The 25,535-nt window shown below is 30.4% G+C and overlaps 1 protein-coding gene across 6 annotated transcripts; it reads left to right on the top strand.

Annotated features, from left to right (window-relative positions):
* The first annotated feature begins 894 nt into the window (after nucleotides 1-894).
* On the top strand, nucleotides 895-25,535 carry dl (dorsal). 6 transcript variants are annotated; one of them, XM_065501075.1, is made up of 9 exons: nucleotides 10,632-10,766; nucleotides 11,469-11,897; nucleotides 11,959-12,137; nucleotides 12,203-12,597; nucleotides 12,665-12,743; nucleotides 15,808-15,912; nucleotides 21,134-21,196; nucleotides 24,350-24,861; nucleotides 24,938-25,535. In XM_065501075.1, exons 2-9 carry the CDS (start codon nucleotides 11,488-11,490, stop codon nucleotides 25,262-25,264), a joined length of 2,070 nt encoding a protein of 689 aa, XP_065357147.1. In that variant the 5' UTR covers nucleotides 10,632-10,766; nucleotides 11,469-11,487; the 3' UTR covers nucleotides 25,265-25,535. The 6 variants fall into 6 exon arrangements, with proteins under 6 accessions (XP_065357144.1, XP_065357142.1, XP_065357146.1 ...); XM_065501072.1 differs by lacking the exons at nucleotides 10,632-10,766; nucleotides 15,808-15,912; nucleotides 21,134-21,196; nucleotides 24,350-24,861; nucleotides 24,938-25,535 and adding an exon at nucleotides 895-1,347 and having other exon boundaries at nucleotides 12,665-15,736; XM_065501070.1 differs by lacking the exons at nucleotides 10,632-10,766; nucleotides 15,808-15,912; nucleotides 21,134-21,196; nucleotides 24,350-24,861; nucleotides 24,938-25,535 and adding an exon at nucleotides 896-1,337 and having other exon boundaries at nucleotides 12,665-15,736.

The following is a 25,535-nucleotide window of genomic DNA, read 5'->3' as shown; positions in this document are numbered from 1 at the left end:
TCCATGTTCTTTTATTATATTTCTTACAATTAAGAGGCTAACCGGCGAAATTTGTTCGGTTATATTTAACAGCAACTTTGTTGTTAAATAGTGTCAATTAAGAATTAATCGTACATTGTGAAATTCAAATTATCCTAACTTGCGGTTAAAGTTCACGTTAACTTTTAATCGTACATTGTGAGAATGGCCGTTAAACACATAAATAGGTGAATTTACACACTTTTTGTTTATTTTTTTACATACAATTGGGGGATTCAAACGGTCTCCTATTAGGTCATATTGTCATAATGTCATAAAATACTATTTTTAGTTTAAACAAATTTTTGTTGGGTTTCAGACAAAAAAGTTGTGAACTAATAAGACTTTTTGAACTATGTTTATTAGTTTGTCATACAATAACACTTTTTTTGTTTGCAGCACAACAAGAATTTGTTTAAAATAAATAAATATTTTACGACATTATGACAATGCAACATAATAGCAGACCGTTTGAATCCCTCAAAGGTGTTAAAATTTTTGAGATTTTGAAACATGTATTTTTACCCTAATTATAGTAGGAGAAAAGTTACATACTATAAATAGAGTAAAATTACACGAAAATTTATTAGAGTGTAACAGAGGACTTGCAACAACAAATTTTAGTACTCTGATGTTGGAAAAAGTAATATTTGAATATTATTTTGATACCGAACACAAAGCTTAATTTACAGAAATCATATATACTTCACTATAACACTGTGTGACACATTTGTTGACAGTTTAATGAGATACATTAAGCGACATATCAAGTTAATTAAATAACGAATTTTGTAAATGTATGCATAACATATAAAAAACCAATAGCTTTGTTAGTTACAAGCTTTAAAAAATATGAAATGAGAAAAAAATACACGAATTTTTTCGAGTGTACAAAAATAGAATGTACTAAAAACACATCCACATACACGACAAATATCTACTGCGATCGGAAAATAGAAAAACAAAATCTTTCAGATACAAAATTTCTTTCGTGTTGTCAGTTCAAAAGCTCAAATAAAGAACAACGGATGGTCGTGATACCGGAAAAAACAAGCAAATTCAAAAAGTGAAATTTAAAAGCGAAATAAAAAAAATTAAAACCAGAAAAAATAAAAGTATTTTTATTGCAAAAATAAATCACACTTTATGTGTTTTAAAATCAAGCGATTTAACTGATAAAGTGCATTAAAGCAAAACAGACCGAAAACAAAACTAATAAATTTGAATTGATTGTAAATGAATAAAACAAAACAAAAAATCGTCTACCTCTACATCAAACCGTCAGAACATAAACTCTTCGAGTGCTAATAACCGATCAGGTGTGTGAGTGTAAGCGTCAAGTACTTTATTTTTTTTTTGTCTAACTACTCGTATTTAATCAAACGCCCCGTCTTCTTCGTCAGTAGTCAAACAGTTTAATTGTTTGCTGCCGTATTTTATGATTCGCATTCAAGTGTAGACGGTCTCCGGCCAGAAATACACACATACATATCTCTAAGTATTTGCGATCGATTAAGTATTTTAATGGTGTTGCAGGTGTATTAATCGAGAGATAATATTACAGCAACAAGAGATACAACAACAACAAGAAAAAACTAATAAAATCAAGGTGATTAGAAATAGTCAATTTAGCCCATACACGCTTGAACATTTTATCTATTTATCTTTCTATTAACCGATTATTATAAATTTATTTATCTATCTATCTGCCATAGTGATAAATACACAAACATATGTATGGATGTACATATGTACAAGAATTCAATCGAATAAAATTTAATCCAAGAAAAGCGTGCACTAACGCCTTTTTAGTTATTTCAACGAAATATGTATGTACTAGATATTTATTTATTTATTTGATTGTAAAGTGACATAAAACAAAAATGAAAAAAGCAATATCATTTAAGCAGGCGAACATTTCAGCATGATCGAATTGTTGGCTTCAATCCAATTGGCCAATTGAGCTTCTAAAGACAGTCTACAATGAAATTTTTACGAAATTTTGTTTTGTTTATTTAATACATTAATTAAAATCATGACATCAAAATAATAGGAATGAATACGTCAGGACTATTTTAAGCAATATGTACATATTCAGAAACGTTGACAAACAGATGTTTGTGAACAGATTCAGTCAGACCTTTAGAAAGCTATCTGTATTAGTACCCTTTTCAACCCAAGGCATGAGTTTCATATCGTTCATATCGCTGCGCCAACAAAAAGAGCTACAAAACTACTTTCAAATATTTCTTCAAAATGCACTTTAAAGAAATGAATTTAACAAGTTAAGATTAAACGTTTAACAAAAATGTACCAACCCCTGAAATATTGATTTTTAAATCTTCATTTGAATTAAATATAATTGAAAAAAAAATTGTTTGAATTTAAAAAATAATGTTCATAAAATTTTATAATTTCTTTGGTATCAATTGATATGCAAGTTTTTGCACAGTGGGTACAAATGTGTTAAAAGTGGCGATTAATTGGGTTAATCCGTAATTTTAAAATATTTTTATTTTTTTATTGACAAAAATTAAAAACATTAAAAATCATTATTATACAAAAATTTAAAAAAAAAATGTATGCGTTTTTTTTATTTTTCGAAAAAAAAATTTCGCTGTAACTTTAAAACGAAAAGAGACAACTTAATACATTTTTATTGCAAATCAAAGCATAGTTGATGTACTATTTACAGAATTCAAAATAAGTATGTATTCTGTTTTAATATTAATATAAAAGTCCGATTTTTCCTCTTGACCAAATTCAATAGTTATACATAAATTTCAAGTTTTAGCAAACACACATAGTAAATGGAATTTAATCAAATACATCACAACCTTGTACGTTTTCATATCGTTTCGTTTTCGAAATCGTTTAACATCATATACCTGATAGTAATTTAACATTTTATCTAGTTTTAGCGAATAATAGTAATTTAAAAAAAAATCATTTTTAAATTTAAATTAAGCGTCACTTTGAACACATTTGGATCCAATGAGCTATGTCAGAAAATTAAACAAAAGAACTATTTTTTATTGGAATTTGTTTAAATTTATTTTTGGAAAATATTTCCGCGATTTTGTTCAAATTTTTACCATTTGGGTTAGATGACGTCTCGGGTATTGAGAGTTCCGTAAATCGAAAAAAGTTAAATTTAAGGACACCCTAGCATGCATATGGTTGATTTATTGTGTGTTTATCTGCTAATATTTACTTCGATCGTTATTAAGGAGTGAGATCGAAAAATTCTTAACACACGTTTTTCATTACATTTTTTAACCCAAGTATTATTTGAATTTTTTTTTGATCAAGTTACCTTTGAAAAACATGTCAGTTATTATGTGTAATGTCAATTATATTAATTTTTTTGTTAATCTGATTAAAATGAGTGACCAGAAAAAAGTGCGTACTGAAATTATTAAATATTTTCAACAAAACCCAACTTGGTCTTACAAAAAGTTGGCCAAGCATACAAAGGTCTGCCGTCAAACTGTTTCCAATGTTATTAAACAGTACCGGGAGAACTTGTCAGTTGATAGAAAACCTGGTTCAGGTAGAAGGAATGGTCCACATGATGTTTCTAAAGCCAAAAAAATAGAACGCATTTTCAAAAGAGCTCCCAACACATCCGGTAGGAAAGCAGCCCGGTTAGCTCAGTGCTCGGACTATTTGGTACGAAAAGTTAAAGCTAATGCAGGTTTAAAAACATACAAGGCTCAAAAAGTTCCTGACAGGAACGCTACTAAAAATTTAGAGGCCAAAAACAGAGCACGGAAATTGAAGTCAAGTTTTATAAAAAAATATTCTTGCTGCATAATGGATGACGAAACGTATGTTCTGGCAGATTTTTCGCAACTTCCAGGTCAAAAATTTTATGTTGCTGATGCTCGAGGGAATGTTGAAGAAAAGTTTAGGATCCAAAAGCAGACAAAATTTCCTAGAAAGTTCTTGGTATGGCAAGCAATATGCAGTTGCGGCAAAAGAAGCCACTCATTTGTTACAACGGGCTCTATAAATACCGAAATTTACATCAAGGAATGTTTACAAAAAAGGCTGCTTCCATTCATAAGACTTCATAATGTGTCCACTTATTTTTGGCCTGACTTGGCATCCTGTCACTATGGCAAACAAGCCCTTGAGTGGTACAAGAACAATAATGTGGTATTTGTACCAAGAGAGGCAAATCCTCCAAACTGCCCGGAGCTAAGGCCAGTGGAGAGATATTGGGCTCTTGTTAAAAGAGAATTGAAGAGTACAAAAAAGGTGTCCAAAAGTGTGGTAGATTTTAAACGGAGATGGACTACATGTTCGAGCAAAGTGACAGAAAGCACTATAAAAACGTTAATGGAAGGGTTTCCGAAAAAGGTTCAAAATTTCATCACTAGTGATTAAAACTATAAAAATAATTTTTTTTGTAAATTGTAATAATAATTTCAATCAAATAAAAAAAAAATTAAAGCTGTAAGTTTAGTGGTTTCTTTTTTATAAACATATATGTATGTTAAGAATTTTTCGATCTCACTCCTTAGTACATGAAATATTGAAAAATTAAAAAACACATACTACGTTTATACGCACGACTTATTCGCAAATAAATATATTTTGCAAGTAGAAAATTTTACCGCATAAACAGTGAATTATGTTTTATTTGCGAATAGCTATGGTTGCTAGATTTATTGATGAGAAAAATGCCGTTTTTGAATTTTTACAAAGTCGATTTCGACTTTTTTCAGCAAAAAGTCGAATGTTTGATCAATCGACTTTACAACCATAAAAACAGTTTATATTTATTTAAGGACAGTTTAAATTTGTTTATATAGATATATACTGATTTTAAAAAGTTCTCTTTCGAATCGAACTACCCATATACATTATTAAATTGTAACAATTCTTTGAAAAACTTTACTTGTATTTGGCCTTATTTAGTATTAAAATGTTCTCGGAATATCACTATTGGTTGAAGAGTTAACGAAAAGAGCTATGCTTCGTAAATAAAAATAAAAGGAGTTAAACAGATGTCTGATTTCGATCAACAATTAATTAAAACGTTTATGCATTATTATAATCCATTCTTTATAAAACAGCGATATTGAGTTCCCTGGTATAAAACAATTTAAAAATTGTAATTCGACATTCGAAACGTAAAAATTATTTTCACCACATTCTCAATTAAAATGATTTAATGACGTCAGTATCTAACAATAAAGTCTATTTTTTTAAACTAAAAAACGAATTTCAAACTGGCAAATCTTTAAAAACAACCATGCACACCTTTAGACAAAAGAATTAAACAGCATTTGTTGAAGACATGCACATTTGTTGTGTCGATTTTAATGTTGTTTTTATTATTCACCCTACACAATTTATAAATTATTTATACAGTTTGGAAACTGTTGCATCTTTTCTTAATATAACGGCAATGTAACATAAAAAATATAAGTTAAATTTGATCCATCATCAAAGCGTTCAAATTTATAATTTTAAGCAAAATTGTATATTTATGTTCTATCAAACTAAATTAATTTTGTTGGTTCAACAAAGTCGACTTAGTTTGATCGACTATAAATTTATAATTATTTTACTTATTAAAACACAACAAATCGTGAAAAAGTTTCCTTTAAAATTTCGTAAATACATATTTTTAAAATTTCGTCATTTCCGATTGTTTTGTAGCCAAAAAATTTATAATTTAAATAGAATTTTTAAACAGCCAGGCGCTCATCAGCTACAGTAATGGTTGCGTGGGAACTGTTTATTTAAAAAAAAAACAAAACAATTTCAATTTTACAAATATTTTTTTTCTTCTTAAATTTGCACGTAGCAATGCACTATGGCCGAATTTCCAAATTTTCAACCTCATATTTTTGTTTATAATGTTCAATTTCCAACATATTGTAAAGAAAAAATAGATACATTGATAATGAGAGATAAGAACCCATAATCTTATATATAAATAGGCCACACGTTTTTTTGTGGTACACTTTTAAGTATATTATTGTCCACCAATATTTATGAAACCTACATACATATATGGTTTAAAAGGTTATTTTCTCTAGATGTGCACAATATAAAAAAATATTTAAAAATTCTTTCCATAAAAATGGTAACAAGCGTTTTAAATTTGCTTGAAAAACAACAACAACATGTTTATGCACATCTAAATACACGTGTATTTGAACACAAACGTGAAAAATTTTTTTTGCGTAGTAACTATATAATTTCGTTGTTAGTGGTCGAGTTTTGACCACCAGGCGATCCTGGTGACCACCACGCTGAAGAAATATAATTTTTATTAAATAAAACGATGTTTCCAAAATATACTTTCAATAAAATAAATATTTAAATATGGATTCTATTACTAGAGACGTGTATTGTTAACTGTTGTAAAGATATATTTTAAATGTATGTATTTAGCACTTATTTTGATGTTTTTACTGGGTCATCTTTTTTGTGAAATTGTGAATATTGTTATCGCCTTTTATGGAGTAGAACTACCGTGAATAACAACCGATAAAGAAGTTTCATACATTGTACATATGTAGTTGTTCGTAGGAAACTTAAGGTAGGGTCACACATGGCAAATATTTGCTCAAAAAAGCGTAACCATTTTTTTTGCACAAATTTGTTTGACGTGTTTGCTCTTACAAGTGTTTTGTAAGATCAAACAGCATCAAATAAAATAAAACTAAATTTTTTGTTTTGAATCATCCTAAGTAAAATAAGTTTTCGAAATAAATAAAGGAATTCAAATGTATTTTATTTAGTGGTTACGTCTTTTTCGTCAAATATTTGTCATGTGTGACCCTACCTTTAGGTTAATGCCCCACGAAAAAACTGACACGACTTTCATAATTTTTTCTAAGGTTTTTACCAAATTATAAAGGGAGAGTTTTAGTAAATGTAGTTCTGTAAGCATTAATTGTTTTCGAAAATCCCCCTTATGGGCGGCCCACTATAAAAAGGTGAGTGTACCGCCCATTTTTACTCAAATCGAATATTTTGACCGTAGAAGACTGCATACCAAATTTTTTTTCATTTCCCGCACTCTGACCCAAAAGCTTTGTTTTAGGTTCTCGCACAACCACGATATGAGATTTTTTAACCATCCTCGGGTGGTTTTAATCTTCTCCATTTGCAAAGATTTACCTTTCTGTCTTTCTTTCATTTCAAAGAAACCCAAACATAGTCAAGTTTCTTAAAAGGCCCAATAAAATGTTAGCATATTTAAACAAAAATATAAAATACGAAAGGAAAAGTTTCGCGTTAAAAATGGGAAGCTCGTTTTTGATTTTATTTAGACCCATGGTTTCTTCGGCAAACCTTCTTAGAATTCGTCGTAGATTACGATTTTAATAACCGCTTGGTCGAGAAAAAAATTAACCCACCCTAATGCCCTTAGCGCCAAATTATCGTAAGCGACAAAACACAAATTTTATAGGAGAAGTTTTTTTTTGGTTTATTTTGAAATTTATACATAGATTTTTAAAAATGTATTATTAGATATAATATAATTTCGTTCAACCTATATATTTTTCAAAAATATTTATAACTTTTGACAATTAAAAATTCATGGAACACTTTATTGATAAATATGACAAAAAATGTTTTTTTTGAAATTGAAATTAAATTTTTATTTATGAATATTTTATAATGAAATTTTACAGTTATATAGACTTATCCAGGGCACACTAAGAAAGGTGACTGAATCACTACACAAATACAACAATACAAAAATAACAGGTACTTTGTTTTTGTTAAAAAGTAGGTGAACTGTCAAAGTTGCCTGTTGTTGTTTTTGCTTTTGGGTTTGTTGTATTTTTCGCCACAACAACCACAAGTGAATTGACAGTTCAAACTGAATAAAAAAAATAATCAGCTGTTTCATCGCAGTCACCTTTTTAGTGTGCTCTGGACTTATCCTTTGAAATTGGAAAAATAAAAACCGATTTTCAATTTATTATCGTGAATCCCCAAATTCTTAAAAAAGTTTTGAAAAATCCCAAAAATGAGATTTTTTTAGTTTTTTTGTCTATAATACCCTTATCAGTTTCGGGGTTATCGGAACCCTTTACAAAATAATTAAGAACATGGCCATTTAAAATGGGTTACTGTATTTTGATATAGACTATGCGATTTTAGAATTTTTGCCCTAAAGTTTAATTTTACGTAAAAATAGACGTGGACCCTTCGGTTTCAAACATTTTCTTAGACAATTTTTAGATAACTTAAAAAAAAATACTTTTTCGCAAACATTAAACTAGGTCAGTATTTTTAAACAATTTTTTTTATTTGAAAAAGTGGAGAAAATCAGGAAATATTTGGGCACGCTGTTACAAAAAACTGGAGTAAAGTGGGTAAAATATGCGAATATCTCCTAAGCTATAATAGATAATTGATACTTTACTGTAAAATGTATACATTGAATAAACATACTGTAAGTCACATCGATCAAGCGGTTAAAATTTTGTTAAAATTTTGAAGAGTGCCGGGTTGAATATTTTGACAATAGGCCTAAAAGTTAAGTGATGAACATTTGCGCCAAATCGGATAACGTTTTCTGGACACGCATCGAGGTCAAACTCGTTAACTCTCTGCATTGTTTTCTAGAAATATGTAGATTTATTTATATTAATGAATATTACATTAAAACAAATGACTCAAAATCTGAAAATTAGAATTACCCCGGACTATAATATTTCACCTATTTATTTCATATAAATAGTAAAATTTTGCATATATCTGAACTTTGACATCGATGAGCGTCCAGAAATCGTTGTCCGATTTGTATCAAATTTTCAGCCTAGTGTCACAATATTCCACCCGCACTCTTTGAAATCTAAAAAAAAAATCGACTGTCACTCTAATATGTAGTATGCATGTATTTTGGAAACTCAATTTGTCAAATTTTTGTTTTGATAAGGAAATACGCGCAAGCGTTTTTAATTTAGGAAAATTAACATAATAAACGATTCGAAACGGTTGAAAGGTCCCGCGAACTTGGATTATTTCGATAACGGTATTGTAGTGATGACAATAATAACATTCTAAATTAAATTATTAATTAAATTTACAAAAATTAAAAATAAGTTATCCTTGTTATATTTAAAATTTTGTAGATTTCAATAAAATTAATTATAGAAATAAAAAATTGAAATTTTTTAATTTTAATTATTTATAGAATTTCGATAACAGTATTTATAGGTAACGGTAGTTGAGATTATATCGGTACAAACGGTTATCACCAGATCCAATAGATCTTGAGAAACATCGTAAAACATACCAATGTTTTACGATGTTATAAAAACACATTTTCCGCTCCATATGAAGTGGCCCTTAATTTGCAATTTTTAGATTGTCGATGCTCCCAATTTCTAAAATTGCTCTCCGTTATCTAACAACCAACTGCTGAAAATATGAGCAAAATCTAATTACGCTTAGTTTAAAAGTTGCACATTGTTAAACCTATTTAGTTTCAATTTAATAAAATACATTTTTAGTAAAACTATACAAATATTAGCAAAACAAATCAATTTTTTAATTTACTATTTTTTACTAGGTACATTTTATCAAGTAAAAAGTGTAAAAAACAAATATTTTCTCTTGAAATACCTGCCACTATTTATTCTTACATTTGTTATTGTTCGGTCTAAGATTATAAAAAGATTCAATAATAAATAAATGAAGCGTTAAAACAGTTGCGAGTTTGTTTAATTAGATTATATCAACTCATCTCGCAATATAATTGGAATTATAGTAATAAATTGTGTATAGGTATGTATTATCTGAAGAACCGGAAAAGGGCGAATTTTGTCCTTTCATTGTCCAGCTCACCAAATGAAAACCCCAGAACAACTATTTTCAGATATGGTATATTCTACAACATTTTTATTCCTTCTTGTAGATGTTTTCGGTTTGTTTGTTTTCTTAAATATTTTTGCACAAACCATTTTCCAGTTAAATATCAGTTTGTTCATAATTAGAGAAAAATATAATAATAAAATAAGATTTCAGTTTAAATCTAAACATGTGGAGGCCAGCCAATGTCCATTTTCAATGCAGTCAGTTGGTATGATTGTCTTCTCTTTTTTTCTGTTTGTGTTTTATTCTTGACGATGAGTTACGCAAAATGTTATTTTTATCCAATTTTCCGGAGCTAATAGAGACAATTTTGTCGCAACTTTGTTTTTTTTCTGTATTTATTTTTATTTGGGACAAAAAATTGTGTTTTTCTTTTCATTACAAATGGATGAAAAGCGAAAATTTACAAGAAAATATACACAACAAACAAAAAGAAAATAAAAAATGTCTTTATAAGTTTTGTGCACAATTTTTAATAAAACTGTTGCTTTTGTTTTACAACGTAAAAACTAAAGGCGTTAAAGTGTCGGTCCAATGAAGTCTCCCGCGAAAGACGAAGGAAACGTAGAGTATTGGAAAAAGAATACATCCATAAATAATTTTTTGTTTTCTGCTGTCTTGTTGTGGTCCATATACCTACCCATGGATCTGAATGAGAATAAAAAAAGAGAGAAAATTTGCTATATTTCGATTCGTTTTTATTTGCCAGAGTGCAAAATGTTTCGAAGTGATTTTAGATCTTTAGTATCTTTCGACACTTTCCTCCGCGATCACCACAGTCAGTATTTTAGTGAAAAAGAAATAAGAACGAAGAAGAAAAAGATAGTAAAGAAAATTATTTTTCAAAACGAAAACTTTTATTTTCCATCTCAACGCTATTACTTTAATGTGTGAGTAAGTGAATGAATGAGTGCGTGCGTGAGTTTGTTTCTCTCTCTCTATTCCACTATTCTCAAGGAGAAATATTGAAACTTTTTGTTGTCGCTGTCGATTGTTCTGTGGTCGACGTCGTCTGGACTATTTTTAGACAATATTCATCATAGTACCGTCTCAAGACATAAATTTATGTTAACATACATACATACATACATATGTATTTATTTTTCTTAAACAGACTTTTGCAAAAATAAAACAGCTTCACTATTACAAAATACATACATATGTACATTAGGGTGTCTATTTAATGGAGTTCGGGTCGGAATAGTGTGACTCTTGATGACGTATCGAAATGCGTTCACTAGGGAAGATTTTTAGTTTTTACATAAACAAATTATTAAAAATTAATTTTATTTTTAACTACTAAACATCATATACATATACGAAAGGCCAAAGTTTCTTCTTTCTAAACGCTGAGAAACTTAAAATCAGTTGATATCCAACTATGTTAATGGCTTATGGAAATTGCAGAACAGATTCTTGACATAGTTGACAACACCTATCAGTAAAATAGTATCACTTCCCGGACATGTCGGCAAGTGTCGTAATAATACGATCCGCACTTCTCGAAAATTCCCAAAAAATATTAGTTACATATAAAATGAATGATTTTTCTATAAAACTAATAGTTTATTTGTCTTGATTTCAATTTACAGTTGATATTTTGATCTACTAATGTATCAAAATCCTGGCAATAATAACGTTTTAGCTGGTGGAGGAGGAGCCGGTAGTGGTGTGACAGCCAATAATCCAAACGCTCAAATTATGGATCCAATTCAACAGCAGCAGCAACAACAACAACAACAAAATATTAATTATAATGGAATGCAACCACAACAACAGCAGCAGCAACAACCATCAAATAACAACAAAAATGTGCGCAAAAAACCCTACGTAAAAATAACGGAACAGCCGGCCGGCAAAGCTTTAAGATTCCGTTACGAGTGTGAAGGGCGTTCAGCTGGTTCAATACCGGGCGTTAATTCGACTCCAGAAAATAAAACATATCCCACCATCGAGATTGTAGGCTATAAAGGACGAGCCGTAGTTGTTGTGTCATGTGTCACCAAAGATCAACCCTATAGGTAAGCTCCCACCCAATCTTTTTTATTTACTCAGTTTTACAAAATGTCTGTCCTGTTTCAGACCTCATCCTCATAATCTAGTCGGTAAAGAGGGTTGCAAGAAGGGTGTGTGTACGCTTGAAATCAACTCTGAAACAATGAGGGCTGTGTTTAGCAATCTGGGAATACAGTGCGTTAAGAAGAAGGACATAGAGGCAGCACTTAAAGCTCGTGAAGAAATTCGCGTAGATCCATTCAAAAGTAAGATTTCTCCTCCTGTTTTTCATTTATTCGTTTATGCTGAAACTGTTAATGGTTTTATTTAGCTGGATTTGCGCATCGGTTTCAACCCTCTAGTATTGATTTAAACTCAGTTAGGTTGTGTTTCCAAGTGTTCATGGAGAGTGATCAGAAAGGTCGTTTCACTCAGCCTTTGCCGCCAGTAGTCTCCGAACCAATATACGACAAAAAAGCCATGTCCGATCTGGTCATCTGTCGACTGTGCAGTTGTTCGGCCTCTGTTCTGGGCAATACCCAGATCATTTTGTTGTGCGAAAAAGTAGCCAAAGAAGATATTTCCGTGCGTTTTTATGAAGAAAATAATGGCCAAACGATATGGGAGGCATTTGGAGATTTTCAACATACCGATGTACACAAACAGACTGCCATAGCATTTAAAACGCCGCGATATCGTAAAATTGACATAGCAGAGCCCGCGAAGGTTAGTGTTTCTATGATATTAAGGTTTTTTTTATTGAAACTTAATCAATCTTTTGATACTTTTATAGGTGTTTATACAATTGAAGCGGCCATCGGATGGTGTTACGAGTGAACCACTTCCATTTGAATATGTACCCTTGGATTCAGGTAGGAAGCGATTTTTGGACCTTCGTCGGAACCTCAAGAGGAAACCCGACTTAGATATTTTCCATGAAATTCTTGCTAGCGATGAAAAAATGGAGGTGATTGATTTGAATACTCCAACTTTTGAGGAGTTACCAGCACCTGAAACTCAGCCCGAAACTCAAGGCGATACTGTACTGACCCCGACAAACGACCCAACGAACATAGACGACGAAGAAACAGCCAAACGACGTAGCCAACAGGAAATTGATACAATTATTGATGAGAAAATGCGTGAGCTTGAGCAACAGCAGCAATTACAAACTACTCAAGATCAATGTGATTCCTTGCAAGAAGTCGTTGAGCTATTAAATGCTGGTCAACAGCCAGAATCTGAACAGGCCAATCAACAATCCCTAATGGATACAAATGAAAAAATCACTGAATGGATGAATTCAAATGAATTGCAAGAGTTGGAAAATCCAACTACCAATGAATCAATTGAAACCAATACCACCTCCTCAACTGCAACCGCAATTACCCAGGTGGCCGCCAATGACGCGGAGGACAAGACATTAAGTGACCTGCTGGAACAGGTTGCCGAATTGGATGATATATATTCAGATCATGTCATACGTCGCGATACTTACAACAGTACGCTAATCAATGAATTGAATGGCATTGATTCGTGTGTCCCCGATACAGATGGCACCTTGGTAGATGGGGGACAAACAGCAATGGAGGTGGAGGAAAGTTTCGATGACGCTGCAACTTATAGTAGTTTACAAATTGCTTTTAAGAATCCCATTTCCATACCAATGGATGACATCATGCCACCTACACCACCAGCATCTAATTTACCAGATGATTTTGAAAATGATCATTACGATCCCATTGAAGTTAGATCTAGTCCAGCATCAGCCACATCTTCTCCACCAACACCAGTAGTCATTAATCAAAAACCCGATATTTTAGCTCAATCTCAACCACAATTGCAAACTCCACCTAGACCAGCACCACCAAAAATCCACTCACCTCACATGCATGTTACGGCCGCCGAAGAGGAAAAACTACCACCCCTACCGCCCAAACGGCTGCGCAAGCAAGACAGCAATGCTGAAAATCGCTCAATTGAAGCGAATATTGGCGGCACTTTAGATCGTAAATCACGCCAACAAACACCCATTATCATTATGAAAACTCCAGATCAATCACCACCTACTAAACGTCTGCCACAAAAACCCGGTGCTGGTAATTGCAGTACCTTGCCGAAGCAAAAGAAACCAGGCTTCTTTTCCAAACTGTTTTCGCGACGCAAAAGCAAATCCGATCTCAGCCAGGCTGGTGACCTAGCAGCTGGTTCAAAGGCAGGATCCAAAACAGCTACTCCAACTGTGAGCCGTGAACCCAGCATTGGTCATTTCAATTTGAACGATTCTAATCGTGCATCCATGCGCTCCATCAAATCGTTACAACCCACATCGTTGCCAAACTCCCCTGAGAAAAAAGTCCAGAAGGTGGGCAAACCGGTGGGACGTAGTGTTAGCAGTGTCTCGGGCAAGCGACCAGCTCACTTAAATGCCAATGTCATACACATTCCCCTTAAGGGTGACAGCGTCAATAGTTTGCCTCACCATGAGGAATACTCCCATGCCAGTACTCTAACACTCAGCAACACATTAGATCGCAAGACAGTGTCTGCCCTCCAACTGGCTGACATACCGATTTGTGATGGCAACATGGAGTTGGTGGCCATAACAGATCGGCAAAGTTTACGCAATTTATGCGAGGGCGAATTCAATGTTCAACTTGATCCCAATGTCGATTTAACCGAGGCCGAACATTTCGCCTTGTACACTAGCATACCACCTCAAGCTACGGTCAGCGAATTTGACGAGACCTCGGCATACTATGCCCCCGTTGATGCTGGCGAGATTTTAACGCCCGAAGAGGTGGCAGAACGTTTAGTAGCTGCGAATCGCCTAAATTAATTTGTACGAATTTTTATGGCTGAGAATTCACATCATCAGTATGTAATCTCACCGTACTAGTGTTTGTTGTAATTGTTGTCATTGGACAATATACATATATATATTTTATTGTATACAGAGAAAGAGATTTATCGGTCCATATTATCTACATGTATGTAAATGGATTTGATGTTGGTGGTGGTGGAACTCCTTATCTCCTCCATAATGTTTTGATGTCGTCTCTTTCTCTATCTCTCTCTCTCTCGAAATACGTTCATACAGAAATCAAATTATATATCTATTTATGTATATAATGAGGAGTGTATGAATATGCCTGAGTGAGTGGGTGGATATGTGGTTGGGTGATTGGTTTGTAAACGATAATGAATTATTGAGAAATTCTTAAATTTACGCAAAACAGCAATATGTAACTTTTCATATTCATATTATTTTAAGACTTGTATGAGAAATTGTAATCAATGTCACCTACTACTCTCCGACACCTTGTTTTAATTGGATACACTATTTATTGTGTGTAAAAATTGTTGTGTTGTAATAAATATTACAACTACATACCAAGTGCCGATATTGAATTTGTTGATATCTGATCCAATGTGATCAGATATTAATACTTTTTAATACATCGGCCTCTTATCCTTTTGCTTAAAGTGCTCAAACGTCTTTATGAAAATGAGCCCATCGAATTCAAATTGTAACCGAATAATAAAAACTACTCGTATTTGTTAATAGTTTTTAAATTAAAAATTTTATACAAACCTTTTGAATAATTGTTTTTTCTATTGAAAATTAAATTGTGTATTAAATTAAGAAAAAAACATAATAACTTAAACTAAACTAATTATGTATTAATTGTTTGTATACATATAATTGAATATTGTACTTAATAGTGAATCTATAGAATAGTTCATTGTAAAAGAATTATTGAATATTAATTAGTATTTAAGTCTATTTATTTGAAATTTATAAAGATCAAGTGAATATGGTTACTTTGAGTACCTTTTCACGATGTATTGTAATTTTATTATATTTTACTTGTTTTTTTTTTTTTTTGTTTTGTTTCTAATAATATAAAATAAAAAAATTGTGCTCTTTTTTAGATCCCGCGCATTTGAGACGTAAACGTCAAAAAACAAACGGCGATCCCGTGCACTTGTTACTACAACAACAGCAAAATCAACACCAAATTGATCACCAAGATGGTCGTAAGTTTCTGTTTCAGTTACAATCATTTATTCACTTTGTATTTGCATTATCTTGGTAGTCCGCTCTCTCCATCTAAGTATCTCGTTCTAAATACATACATATATTTTGGTGGTGGTTGGTTGTATTTTTCTGTATTTTAGATTGGTATTGGTATATCTTATAAATACATACATATATATTTATACATATTTTTTTATATTATATAATTTGGGAATTATTTTTATTTTGTGTCTGTTTCTGTATTCCGAACGAAACAAACTCTTTATGAAGAACTGAGTATGCTTTAGATTTTGTAGAGCAACAAAATAAATAGCAGTTAAATTATTAAAGACTTATATTTCTGTAAGCCGAACCAAATAATCGCCTAGAAAATTATACAAATTGCAGAAACTTGCCCTGAAGATAAATAGAAAAATCGTTTAAACTCGATAATTAAGATTATAATACTGATAACATAAAAAGTATTAGTTAATAGAGATTTGAAATAACTTGGATTTCAGAACAGGCCAGATAATGACGGTGATTTTAACAACAATTTAAAAGATATAAAGAAATATAGAAAATCTGAATGTTATAAATCAGAAGGAATCAATTTAAAATGTGTGAGCTACATAAAGAAATTTGTGGTCAGGAACAACAATTTGTACGAAAAAGAATGAAGCAGAAATACCTCGAAAGTCATACTAATTTACATACAACGAGAAATTTGTAAAATACGTCCAATTCTTGAGTTACGCAACAAATAAGTAGGAAATAACCGGATTATGGCAGCACATGAACATTTTTAATTTTTTTTTCAAAATTTCAAATAATTCTTTTTTTAAGAATCCTAACGATTTAGAGAATTAAACATTTTTCGAAAATAAATTCGAATTTTTGTACTAAAATACGAATTTTCAAATATAATGTTACATTGTCATTAGGTAGTGCCTAAATGCACTATTCGGGCTACAAAAACTTATTCAAAATGCAGTTACAAATTTTGACCTAAACTAACATAAATTAATATTTTTTTTTGTAAACGTAAAGAAAAAATTTCCTGATGACAATGATGCCAATTGTAAGATTTCTATAGTCATATATAAATAGATTGAAAAATTAATAAAATTTTGACAAAAATTGCAAAAAGAAAGAACTTTGCATCGTTTTTCATGTACATAACTTTCTATTTGATAAAAAAAAATAAACCAATAATTTTAATATTCAAATAGTAGTATCTGCATAAATATCCATCCTAATTGAAATTGAAAAAGTTATTCTTTGTTGAAAAACATCTATTGTGAGACCACTTCTTTTAAATATTTTTTTTTATTTTTACTGATTTACTTCCAATAATTGTATATGATCGTGTTTTATCGATCAAAACTTCTAGACGGTCTAAATGTGCGCTAACGCGATTTTCGAGAGAGAAAGTCTTATATGGAATGTATGATCATCAATGGACTGATAATTGCAGTATTTTTTACTATGATTCTTATCAACATAAAACTAGTTTGTGAGTGATATTATTTATTACGATTAGATATCAGAGATTTATAGTCGATATGAAGTTTGCCTTATATGGGAGTTATTGTAATTCCTCAGTTTTGTGGTTGAATCAGAATAAAAGAATTTTAAATTCAAAAATTGTTGTGTCAAATAATTACATTGAACAAATCAGCGGCCGTTGTATTATATTCTTTTTTATAATTTGTTTGGGAAAGTTATTCTAAAGATTATTATAAAATAAATACTAAAAAACATGTGAAATTTGAATTTGTAGATATATTTCTCAATATTGTTTACATTTCCGAACTTTAACCGATGTTTTTTGAAAATTTTGCCAATTTTTGTTTTCAAAATAACCTGGCGAATATAAAGAAAATCTGAACTTGAGTTATGTAGCTAAATGAGACTTGTTTAAAGCATGGATTAATTTAACAATATACCTTTTGTTTACCATTTTATCAAAAATTGGATGAGTGGTAGGATTTTAAACATTTTTTCGATTCGAAAACATGAATTAGAGCCTCGAATTTATTAAATCAATTTGTGATAAATTCACTAAAATCTTAATTCATAATTAAAAAATGTCAGTCATTCATTCCAAAAATCTGTTCCCAACATCTAGCTAGTTCTTTAGCTTCATTCAATGGCTTTTATCTAACTAGAATTCACTCTTCGTTGAATTAATTCAAAATAGAATGAATTCAGTCAATCTTTTAATGATTAAATTCAAAAATCTAATCCAAATTGAATTAAAATATTTGTTCTTCATTCGGTTTTCTTTTATGTTTAGCTTTTAATCATTTACAAAATAAAAAGAAGTAAATTGATTTAAGCCTTTTTGTAATAGATTTGAATTGAAGAACAATTTAATCATTCAATAAATTTTATTAAGCTATTTTGTAATGGATTTGAATTGCAGAAAACTTGAATGATTCAATAAGGAATTAAATATATAAATAATGAATATATAAAGGAATTAAGACAGCTAATTAATTCGTTCCGAATGCATTAATAAAACGGTAAAGGAATTTAATTTGATTTTGAAAATGGAATTATGAATTAATTCGAATTTCGAACCATTGCATTGGGTACTATAGACTCTTGTCAAAAAGGCGAATTTCATGTACTAATCGAAAGATATAAAAGCATACTTGTGTTTTTATCTCGACTAATGGTGTTTTGTTGATGAAATGAGTTGCTTTGAATTTGCTCGAAATAAAAATGTTTTACAAAATTGATATTATTATAATTTTATCTGATTTAAATAATCGAAAATTTGTGACATACAAATTATATATATAAATGAAACTTTTTTATTATTTGACTTAATTATTAACAACAAAGATTGCGATTGCACAAAATATTAAAACAAAACTTTGCCAATAATACAAAATAAGTAAGATATTAAACATTTAAGTAAAACTAAAATGTTTTCATTGTTACAAAAAAAGTAAAAATATTTAAAACTACAAATAATTTTGTACTGAATACAAAAATAAATGCTTTAACGACTTTGAAACGAAAACAATTGTATGCCACAATCAGCCTTATTAGGACTAATGTTATCGGGTTTAATAAATATAACAAGATAAACAAACCATTAATTTTAAAAACAACATTGACTATCATCCCGAATCTTGTATTGGGGCTGAATATTTACATATAAAATTAATTTTATAGCAAAAGCTCTTTGCACCTTGGAAAGCACATTTTAATAGCAACAATTTATAAAAGCACTTTAAGCTTTTCTATAATGTGGAGCGAAGACAATAATTTAAAATTTTTTCTATTGCATAAGTTTAGTTGAAAATGTTGAAAGAAACAAATTTAAATAAAATTCAAAATTGTTTTCGTTAAAAACTTGTAGCTTAGAAAATGTAATATGTTCGTATGTAGAAAAATTAAGATTAAAAATAATACACAAAACACATCATAAAACAAATGAATATTTGCTTCAATTTATTGCCTAAAATTAGAAATTGTTATTAAAACTTTATACAGTTTTTATACATTTAAAACAAAAACAATAATGCTTTATTAATATTAAGTAGCAACAAACAAATTAATTATTATTACTGATTTCTTAAATTGTAAACATACATACATATTGGAGAATTAAACATAATAAGCAAATTAAACGATTTTCAAATAAGTTTTTGTCGAATGTTTTTAATGCTGTTAAAATAATAATAATAAAAATATGTAATCAACAAAATTGTTTTGAAATATACATAAATACATATAATCAATTAATAAACAACGATATTTTTAATAATTTACATATACATATGTATGTATAATTAAAAAACAAAATCGTAATTTTATAAAATTAAAAATATTGTATGAATATGATTATGCATAAGTTCCTCACTTTAAGAATAAACATTTTATACTGACGAATAAATAGTAGAAATACAACAAACAACTAGCTAATAAATACTATAAATACTTTTTAATGTATTTTAAAATTTAATCGAGGTTGATTTTTTTACAATTTGAAAGAATGGCAAGGGGCTTTACATTATCCCCTGTCTATACTTGACAAATATTTATCATAACAATTAATGATGTTTGTTGTCAAGACAAAGTTGTCTGAGCAAAAGCACTAATAATTTTGTCACAACGAAGCAATAATACTAATAAATGGAGACTATACCTGACAATTATTTATCTTGACAACCATTTTGACGTTTATCATGATAAAAATTTATCAGGCATAGACAGGGGGTTGGTTATAATCTAATTCGTAGGAATGCATCATCTATACATTTAACATACTAATTCGAATCGTATTGCAGATTAATTGACTGTTTTTGATTTGTTTCGAATCAATATTTTCCGTTATTAGTGCTGCTAAATTCTAATTATAAATTTTTATAAAATTTAAGGTCGATAAAACAGTATGTATTATCAATAAATCTTTTCCAATTATTTTGGACAACGTTTAATTTTTAACTTGAATTTACGAAATTAATTAATTGTTTTTAAAAGACAATTTGTGATTAAATCAATTAGTTGTTCAAAACTTCGAATTCAAATAATTTTCCATTTAAAACTATTAAAACGAATTATTGGTGAAATGTCGGTTATGAAATATCTGTTTAGAAATTGAGCATTATTTTCATATTTTATCTCAGATTTCTAGTAAAGGATTCTCGAAATAAGGAAAAAATATCCGGTAAATAATTTTTAGATACTTTGTTATGTTTTAGTTTCTATAATTTGCTTGATTTCAAAACACTACTTATTTTGGCTGTTAAACATTCACACCCATATTCATAAACTGTTTTTAACATTTAAAAATTGTTTTTGAATATGGACGCTATTTTGTATTTTTTATTTATAATTTAAAGAATTTTTCAATGTTTTTTAAATGGAACGTAAACTTAGTCCAAAAAAACTAAACCCCATATCATAAACAATTTTTTTTTAAATTTGTAAAAGGTTTATAAAACATGATTTCCATAAATAATTTGTTTTATAAACCTTTGTAAATTTAAAAACTGTGTATGAATATGAAGGTAAACTTTGATAGACAATTTCTTTTTGTTGTTTTATAAAAATAGACTATAATTTTATTTTATTATTTAGTTTATATTTTTTATATACATATATTTTAACAAATTCATTGCATGCAGTTCTTATGTGTTTTTATTAATTTTATATATTTAATTTTAAACAAAATTTCATTTCATGTAATTTTTAACAAATTTTCTTTGTCCATTTTCATAGGTCAAGCAAATATGTCCTGTTGGAACGCTTCAAATATACCTGCGATTAAAACGGAACCAAGAGGTACGAATTATTAAATGAATCATTTTCTATATAAAAAGTTAATTAGTCAATTAATTTTCATCACATCTAATTAGTAATTATCTGAAAAGTATATCGTATCGTAGCCGATCGTAAGAACCTAAATAAAACAGATTAACACTATACGATTTGCGACTGATACCGAAGTTGAATCATTAAATTAAAATTAGAGCTAGTTTGTTACTATTAGTTTAACCCACGAAACCAATATGGACGATATTATGTCCATAAGACATAGTTTTATTTTTACAAAAAGTGGGACAATTTTCAAAATTGGTGAAAAATTACAGTATTTTCAAAACTTAAGCGGGACAAAAAATGTGAAAACAGCTTCCATTATCTTAATACTATTGTATCTTTTCTCCCAGATTGTTTATTTATGCAATATACAATCTATATTTTATAATACATCCATATCATTTTTTTTATTTACACGTTTATTATAATATTGTTCCTGCCCTTAATGTCTAGTAAACCGTACCTCAAAAACAAAATTCCCCGTAACCCCCTAATAAAATCATTTTTTTTTGCCTTTTTACATTTTTCGTTATATCTTTGCAATTTACAGTCGGATCTTAAAGTATGATATATCATACTATGTTTTTGTCTCGGGAAGACCAATGTTTTGCTGTAATGGCCTTGAACTCAAGTATCCCGTTCTAATATTTAAAGCTCGCGGGAATCATTAAACTTTTGCTAACGAAGTAATTCGATGTTACCTCCACAGAAAAGTCTGCATTTACCGTCGGATGTATAAGTATGATGTAACGAAATCGTGTCTTTTTGTCAAAAATAATTCGACAAAATTTGGTACAAATATTGCTCTAAGGACCATTATTATTTCTCCTAGACCCCATATAATTGTCCTATCTGAAAATAGTTAAGCTCTCATAAATATCTTAGTTATATAGATATCCAAACGAAATTCAGCACAAATACGTTTTATGTAAGACGAACTCGCACCAGTAACTTTTGTAACGATCGGTCCATAATAAATCATAGTTCCCAAATAAGACCCACTTCCGAAAATCACTTTAACTAGCATAAATTTCTTAAAAATGTTGGTATACCAATCAAATTTAATAAAAATAAGTTATATATATACAGAAGTCGTTTCCCCAAATTTTATAACGATCGGTCTATAATACCGAATTAACACCATCCGTTGTCGATTTGACAACGTTCGTGTACGATTTTATAACAGACCGTTGACAATTTGTCACCGTTCGTGTACGATTTGACACCAGACCATTGTCAATTTGACACCATAAGTTGTCGACTTGATACCTACCGTTCGTGTACGATTTGACACCTAAAAAAATTGTTCCTTTCTATTTTTTTGGTAATTAATATAAATAAGAATTTCTTTATTTTTTACATTTTTTTTAATACAATACTTCTAAATACTCAAATATAAAAACTATAAGTTTCCATTTGGAATTGTATGTCGCTACTGTCGTCACGTCGGTGGTCTTCTCTGACTGTATCTTCACTGACTTCACTGCCTGGATCTTCATCAGCATCAACACAAATTCTCAATCAAACACAATTACACTTTCTTTTATATTTTGGTTTTTAAACCATTTATTTGCATCACTATTAATCTTTATTATTTATTAAAATATTCTAAATTTTTTAATGTAAATAAAATTAAAACACTTATAAAAAGCAACTCACGTTGAAATGCGTCGCGAATAATTTAACAACATTGCGTTGTCGATTCGTAGCCGTTTGTTTACAAATTGTAAACTTACGGTGTCGAAAAAAGTGACACCGTATGGTGTCAAAATGACACCAACCGTTTTCGATTTTGCAACGCTGTTTTTCCCTCAGTGTAGCTCCCATATGAGGAGGCCCACTTCTGAAAATCATTTTAACGAGATTTCTTAAAAATTTTGGTATTCAAATCCAGCTCCCATTTATATTTTAAGAGAACTGTTTATAATCATATGGTAGGGCTTGGCCGACTACACTTTCTTACTTGTTGTTGCTCTTTTGGCATAATTAAGTTTTAAAGTATTTCTGAAGGAGTTATCGAATTAATTCGTTAGCAAAAGTGCAATCATTTCTTGCGAGCTTTAATTTTCTGACATTAGGGTGGTAGGAACACAGATCTGGTGGATAAATGGTAAAATGGCCAATGACCCTTAGAAAAATATTGGTCTTTTCGAGACAAAAACATTGATATATCATACTTTAAGATCCGACTGTAAATGCCAAAGATATAACGAAAAATGTTAAAAGGCGACCCCTACATTCGGCAAAAAAAATATAATTTTTTTTTCGTAACTGCCTTGCAGGAATACATTACACATATAAGGGGGTGTACGGCGCACTTTTTTTTAGAAAAGTGATGATACCCGAAAAACAAATGAAGTGACCTGGTCACAAATGAGCTCTAATATACATACATATGTATGTATATATATACATATTTTAAACATACATACGTGTAATATTTTTTTCAATTTAATACTAATTTAATGTTATTAAATGAAGTTAGTTCAAAATCCACTGTTCTTTAATAACTTATAACACATCGATGTATTCATCATAGGCCCACAAAAATATGTCTGTTGAAAACACGAAAGGATCTAGCCGGCTGAAAATTTCCACAAATAATCTCTGTTGGACAATATAGGTCTATGTTTCCACCTAGCCCACATACATATATTCCCACGGCATACCGTTTGAGCAGTTATATATGCGGTAATCCTGATACAATTTTGCACAAATTAGTTCTAAGTACTCTGATATTATACTGTAAAGTATGACGAAAATCAGGAAATATTTGTCCCTAGTCCCCATATAAGATCCCCCCTCAGAAAATGTCTTGAACATTCATAATTATCTTATAATAATCAATATCGTACCAGAATATTGGTGTTTAGTATGACTTGGATATAGTTTAATATTTATTTTACACATTACACTTTCATTTGAAAGATACAAGGGTGACCTATATAAAGATTTAATGAGCGATAACTGGAAAACGCTTTAGTCAATTTAAAATATCTAGTCAGATTGGTGATCAGCATGTCCAAGATAGTATGAAAACATACATATTTTGCATGTGGATATTATACACAATAATTGAATTTAAAAGTAATTATTCCTAAAAACTCTCTCTTATAGATACATCACCACAGCCATTTGGTATGTATCGTGCCCCACCGGAACTAACACCGTCGCCTCAGCCACTGTCACCTTCCAGCGCGTATACTCACAACACACCGTCGCCCTACAGCATGGCCTCGACAGTTGGCGCAGCCACACAGGGCAACCAACAATTGATTTCGCCCAACCAACAGTACAATGCTGCCAACACAGGCCCTGGTGGCGGCAATAGTGTCAATCCAAATGCTCAACCACCAATGGATATTAGTGATTATAATGCCTTTGGCCAACAGACGCAACAACAACAGCAGCAGCAGCAGCAATATCATGGCAATAATTTTGGGAGCGCAGGCGCAACCCATTGGGAGACAAAATTCAATCCAGCTGCAGCGACTGCTAACAATAATCTGAGCAATCTCAATAATACATTCACAATGCACAATCTTTTGACACCTGCCAGTGCAGCTGGTGGTCCTGGAAATGGTACAAGTGCGACCGGAGGCGGTTGGAATTTAGCTCCCAATCATTTTGTAAGTACATATACATACATACATAGAGTTTAATTAGATTTGAAATGATTTTAAATTATTGGTATAACAATTTTAGCATCCTCATCAACATCACCTGCAACAGCAGCAGCAGCAACAACAACAGCAGCAGCAGCAGCAATATCAACAGCATCACACAGCAAATGATGCTGTGGCAACTAATAATAATGGCGGTCTTGCCAATGCAACAGTGACAAATGCTAATAACGGCAGTAATACCAACAACAATAATAATAATAACAACAACAACAATAATGAACATGGTCTCAGCAATCTTCTAACCTTTGACAGCGAGCAATTAGTTCGCATCAATTCCGAGGATCAACAAATGTTGCGACTCAACTCAGAAGATCTTCAGATTTCAAATCTTTCAATATCAACATAGTGTTTATTTAAGTAACCCACATTCCACTCTCGACTCTCCACCCCTCTCCTGTCCTGTCCTCTTCACATAACGTTTCTCGTAGCAACCTTTCATCCTTCTGAATTCTTTCATTGTATTTAAGTATTTATAGATTTTGTTTAGGCAATGGAATATTATACATAAATAATTACATTAAAATTAAAATTAATTAATTAATACATAATACTTATTTAAAAATAATTAATGATGATGAGACAACAAATTGAAATAATAAATAAATAAAAGACAAAAA

Source organism: Calliphora vicina, chromosome 2 (assembly GCF_958450345.1).
Source record: "Calliphora vicina chromosome 2, idCalVici1.1, whole genome shotgun sequence".
Lineage (NCBI taxonomy): Eukaryota > Metazoa > Arthropoda > Insecta > Diptera > Calliphoridae > Calliphora > Calliphora vicina.
This window is presented reverse-complemented; position numbering and strand designations above follow the sequence as displayed.